This window comes from Camellia sinensis, chromosome 4, assembly GCF_055761805.1.
Source record: "Camellia sinensis isolate YWXY chromosome 4, ASM5576180v1, whole genome shotgun sequence".
Lineage (NCBI taxonomy): Eukaryota > Viridiplantae > Streptophyta > Magnoliopsida > Ericales > Theaceae > Camellia > Camellia sinensis.
In genome coordinates, this window is record NC_138964.1 from 153,668,702 (window position 1) to 153,674,464 (window position 5,763).

The 5,763-nt window shown below is 33.6% G+C and overlaps 1 protein-coding gene across 1 annotated transcript; it reads right to left on the reverse strand.

The window, feature by feature from the left end:
- Nucleotides 1–209: 209 nt before the first annotated feature.
- On the reverse strand, nucleotides 210–4,306 carry LOC114271141 (HVA22-like protein a). Its single transcript, XM_028212751.2, has 5 exons — nucleotides 4,018–4,306; nucleotides 3,413–3,439; nucleotides 2,905–3,027; nucleotides 1,340–1,586; nucleotides 210–481 (listed from the first exon to the last, which is right to left on the reverse strand). Exons 1-5 carry the CDS (start codon nucleotides 4,083–4,085, stop codon nucleotides 419–421), a joined length of 528 nt encoding a protein of 175 aa, XP_028068552.1. The 5' UTR covers nucleotides 4,086–4,306; the 3' UTR covers nucleotides 210–418.
- Between the last annotated feature and the right edge of the window lie 1,457 nt (nucleotides 4,307–5,763).

The window sequence follows — 5,763 nt, forward strand, 5'->3', positions numbered from 1 at the left end:
TTTTTTCTCATACTTTTATAAAAAAAAATCAAAAAATTACTAAAATAGTCGGTTTCCAAACAGACCTCAATCTAATTTAATAGGAAATCTTGAGCCAAGACATTTCCCAAAGATGATTGAAACTAAGTACCTAAAAATAGATGATTGAAACCATAATACAATCTGAATCTAATGGTTCTCCTAGTTAGGATGCAAAGACAAGAAAAAGATAGATAATCAACACCTTTAAACCCTTTCAACAAAGTGCTATGTACTGGGCAGAACCAACAAGCAACAATAATTACATGGAATCACAAAGGACACAGAAATTTGCAAAACTAAAAGACCAAGTAGACAACATACAGCAAAACAAGGTCTCCACCCGAAAGATACTCCTAACAGCAGCAGAAAAAAGGTGTTTCCCTCAGCCAAACAAAGCTCAATAGCTGTGGTCCTCATCAAAATACGTGTAATTGCTACTCCTGAACTTGGTTTCCCTATCCTGCACAGCCGGAGAAGGGGGGAAAAAAAATGAACCAGGTCAGAAGAGAAAGCATGAACTTATACCCAGCGACACCAATACATTCAAATGCATGCTATAGATTATCAAGAGTACAATATCTTAACCAGTGAAGCTAATACAAGCTCATTTCTCTTTCAGTCCAGCAATTTCTAGATCATAATAGCTCCCCTGGGTATGTAGAAGGGTAAATTTTCCAATAGAAAACGTATCATATCATGTTATGAAAACAAATGCAACCTTATTGTCTTGCTCATCACTTTTCCTCAATTTCCATCATTACCAAAGCAGATGACAAAAATTTAAAATGCCAACTCGAATCATAGAATTCCGAATCCAAATATTCAGGCCCACTTGCTGTTGTTTCATTATTTAGCTGTTATTCTCATTTTTAGTTTTGTTCATTTTGCGGCCTTTTCAGAAAAGTCTAGCATATTTAGACTTCTTCAAATCCATTTTTCTTAGAACTATTTGTTCTTGAAACGAAAGAAAATAGGAAGCAGTGCAGAAATGTAGTTTTCAAACAGTTTTTAACAATTATTTTCTACAAAAAATCTGTTTAAAAAATTTGATTGTCGGAATATAGTTATAAAATTGTCTTTGCATTTTATAAAATAGTAATAATAAATTCATTGTACAAAATAAAAACAACATAAAACAGTAATTTTTTGAACTTTTCTTCTTTTTTTTCATTCCACAAAACATGAAAATGAAAAGAAAAGAGAGTGAAAATGCAACAAAAAATTGTAATAATTTCTTCATGTTTTTTGGTTTTTATATGAATACTCCAACTGAAAGACATTGTTGTTGGGGATAAGTTAGAATGTCAATTAGACAGACCTTGCTAACGAGCTTCTCAAATGCTTCCGGGCCATGTTCTTCTATGTACTTCTCAGCAGCAGTTAGAATGTCATCTGGCTTACTGAAGATGTCCTTCTTCCTTGGGACATACCAGACGTTAACAGTCTGCTGTGGGTTAAGAAAGAAAGGCCTCAAATAATGCTCATAAACATATGCAGCACCACTGAAGTACGGTATGACCAACCAGCAGGTTACTAGCAGCTTTGTATATGACCAGAAAGGGATCCTGCCACACAACAAAAGACAAAAGAGGTTAGAGATTTTTACATGTGTGAAGCAAAGTCCCATGTTGCTTAGGTTCACTACACATATCTTCTTCTCTCTCTTTTTAATTTGGAGCCCTAGTCAGAGTCGCACATTCTAATTTATCATGCCACCACATTTCTCTCTTCCTGCCTGAACACAAGTTTTAGCCTTCAATTTGTTCTAGGAATCAAATCTCCACTTCTTGTGGATACAACAGTTGGTACTCATTGGATAGGATAAAATCATCTTAAATAACATCTAATCATTTATTCATTAATAATTGGTGCAATCACTAGTTTCCAAAGAATGCACTAATCTATCCTTTCTGCATTGCCACTCGCCCATCACTTCTTATTACAACTACAATTAATTTAACACATTGTTTCTTACTGCCCAGCGGTTATATTATGAAGCATAATTGGCTTAGAAGTTGTTTTTTAGAAGTCTAATTCCCAATATTTAGGAATTCTACAGTCACAAAACATTTGAAAAGCTTTTTCTTATAGGAAATTGTGTCCCATTCTTCTAGGATAATTGGTCCATTTAGAAAATAAAAAGGTCGCTTCTGGTATATCTTGACCATGAATTTCAATTGTATTCAATTCTACTATTTTAAAGAGTTATGTTCCATATTTTCTATGTAACCAATTCTGAAGCCTTCCAAGTAAAGAACGGTCTCTACCAGTTTTTCTCTATCTAATACCTAACCACTGCACGCCCCTCTCAAGGGTCCAACTTGGACTTACACCCTGCTCCTACCCCCTTTGAGAGTGAATAGCCACCAAATATTGCATTTCCATGATGCTGCTAGACAATTCATCACCAAAAAAGGTCACTAGCAAAATGCAAACTCATTAATTAATATAAGAGCATCTTCCTCAACTATTTTTTTTCATCAAATTTAAATGATAAAAAAAGTGCTCGGAAACTATCTCCAATCCATTCATCAAATGGTCATCAAATCAAAGGAGAAACATTTTTTTTCCCCCGTCAAATTGAGAATTTATCAAATCCTTCATCAAATATTTAAAAAGATGAAACATTGGAAATGATTTTTTTTCATCAAATTTGATGAAAAGAGAAGTTTGGGAAGAGGGGAATTTTTAAAAAGATTTTGACAAAAATTCGCTGAAAGGGTCGGAGTAGTTCATATCAAATCAAGCTTTTTACTAAATTTTGGAATCAAATTAGATGAAAAAAAATTGATGAAGGGTTGGAGATGCTCTAACGAAGAAGATTTAGTGCAGCAAATTATATATATAACCCAGAAAAGAAAACACAAACAAACAACAAATTACCATTCAATGAGTTTGGCAAAGGTAAGCTCAAAGAGGGTGATCATAGAATACAGGATCCAGTAAGTAAGCCATTGCCTATCGTCTTCGGGTGACTTGGTCTCAATCGCCCTAATTGAGGCATACCTGTGAAGAAAAAAAAACTCGGACAACACGATTTTTAAGTATATCCACAACTCCAATGCATTCTAAGAAGCCCAACAAACAAAACGAACACTATAATTTTTTCCATCGCAATCCATTGTATACCAAGTATAAGTCTTTTGCAAGTGCTGAATTAGACCTTGGGTTTAGCCCACACCTTAGGATTTGGTGAGAGGAAGGTCGGGGTTCGAGCTCATGGAGCAGCGACGACCGGCAACTCCTTTAGTTGTAATTTAACTTTACTAACCAACTAATATCCTACTTTACTAACAAACTAATATCCCACGAACTTGGCAAAAATAAAAAGTGCTGAAATTAGACATTCATCACCAAAAAGGAGGAAAAGAAAATGAAGGTAAAAACTTACAGAGGATAAACAAGGCTAACCACGGGCCTGCAAAAAAAAATTTTGAAAAAAAAAAAAAAAAAACACAGAATCAAATTCAGAGTAAGAAATAGCAACCATTCCTACATAATTGGCACCAGCTTATTATTAGCTCTTTTTCATCTAATCTTCGAAATTTTGCTAGGACAGGTTAAAAAAAATTACTTTATATAGGTACAACGAGCTTGAAATTTTAAAAACAAAAATAAATAGAGGAAAGACGAGAATGAGTCGAATTTTATCACAAAAAATATAGAAATTAGCTAATTTTTGTACTTGCAATTTTTTTTATTTTTTTTCAAACTTGTTCCAGTTTTTCTTTTAAATTTTTAGGATGTAGACCTAGAAAGCATACTATTTTTTACTCAAAATTGGAAAAAATTTAAAATAAAATAAAATAAAATCACGTATTTAGGGTTGGTTTGAGTAAAGTGTAGAAAATTCATATTTGAGAAAACAAAAAAGAGAACAAGAGCATAGCTGTGAAGCAAAGAACAAGAGAGAAGGGCATTGAAATTGATTTCTGTCCGACTGTCTCTGCATCAATAGAATTTGGGTAAAGTAGATAGAGAGATAGAGAGAGATACCCAGCGAGAACATCGAAGTTGTTAGCAACGACCTTGAGGAAGCTTCCAGCTCCTGATCCAGATCCCATCTCCACCACTCCACGATCTCACTCTTTCTGAATCAGAAGAAGAAGATAGAAACTGTTAAGAGTGAGTGAGGGTTTCGATCGTCGGTTTGTGTTTGTGAAGGTGGTTCTTTTCTGATTGATTATGAAAAAAGAAAATGATATTCATAAAGTTTACTTTTTAAATTTAACAATGTGTAAGCGATATTTTAGAATTCTTTTTTAAAATTATTACGTTTTGTCATAATTAACATATATATTTTTTCTAACCTCTAATAAATATTAAAATAAAAATAAGTTTAAAAAATATTAAAATATAAAATTTATTACAAATTAATAATTATATATATGAAAGATATTATATAAAATTAATTTGTATTATATATATAAAAAATATTTTATAAATTAATATTATATATTATATAAATATTTGATAATTGATTAGAATATTGGGAGTTTTTTTTTTAAGGTCCCTCGTATTAAGATTTTATAGCATAAAGGGTATCTTATATTTTCATAATGTCTAAGGTCCTTCAAGTTGATCTAGAGAAAATTGGTCCAGATAAAATTTACGTTACAGAGAAAATTGGTCCAGAGAAATTCTGGACTTTCTCCAAACAATGTAGCAACCCTTTCTTCAAGCAACCTTTGCTCTTGCTGGAAATCCAGAGAAAGTTGGAAAAGAAGAGGTTGCCAAATTTCTGAAATAGATAACTAATCAAAACATAAATATAGTTGGGTTATAAACAGAAATACTCACTCATTTACATCGAGCAAGTTAAGAAGGAAAGAGAAGAGCTTCTCAAATACTACCAGAAGCACCGTTTCAATTAGCAAAGGCTCTTTCTGTTGTGTCTTGGAGAGACTCGCTTCACTTTTTGTGCCTTCTCCAGCCTCGGTAGATGGATATGTTGATGAGCTGTGCTTTTTTAGCAGTGTGCTCTCTGCTCTCTACAAGCAATACAAAAGGTCAAACAAGGAACACAACGATTATGCACATTTAGAATCATAAACACTTGTGTTCGATATTTTTTTTTACTTTAATTTAATGATTTTCGATTTATATTGACATTAGTACCAAAATTGTACACTACTTGTGCCCCTTTGTGTGAATGAATTAGTAAACCTCGTATATGTTTAATCCAAATCAGAGAATTTCTGTAGATCAATCCAAAGAAATTTCAATTCAAACCATAGAATTTCTCTGGACCAATCCAGAGAAAATTTAGTTTAAACCCGAGAATTTCTCTGGACCAACCCAGAGAAATTTCAGTTCAAACAATAAAATTTCTCTTTACCAATCCAGAGAAATTTCAGTTCAAAGCAGAGAGAGAAGATCATTTCATTGAGTGAATAAGTAACAATATCAACCTATATATATATATATATATTACAGAAACCACATCAACTATCTTCGTCTTCAACGCCACAGCAAAAATGGGTATTCCAAAGAAGCTCATAATCTGCCTCTTCCTGGCAACAACAATGGCAATCCAAACCACCACAGCTCTCATGCCTGACACACAAACCTCCCTCTGGGACCTAATGCTCCCATCAGATGACCCATTTCGCATCCTCGAACAAACCCCTCTCTCCTCCCCCAAATCAATCGAACCCCTAGCTCTCGCTCGCTGCGATTGGAAAGGAACCCCCACACCTACGTGATCACGCTCAAGGGAAGAAGATGAATTGGGTATGTTAA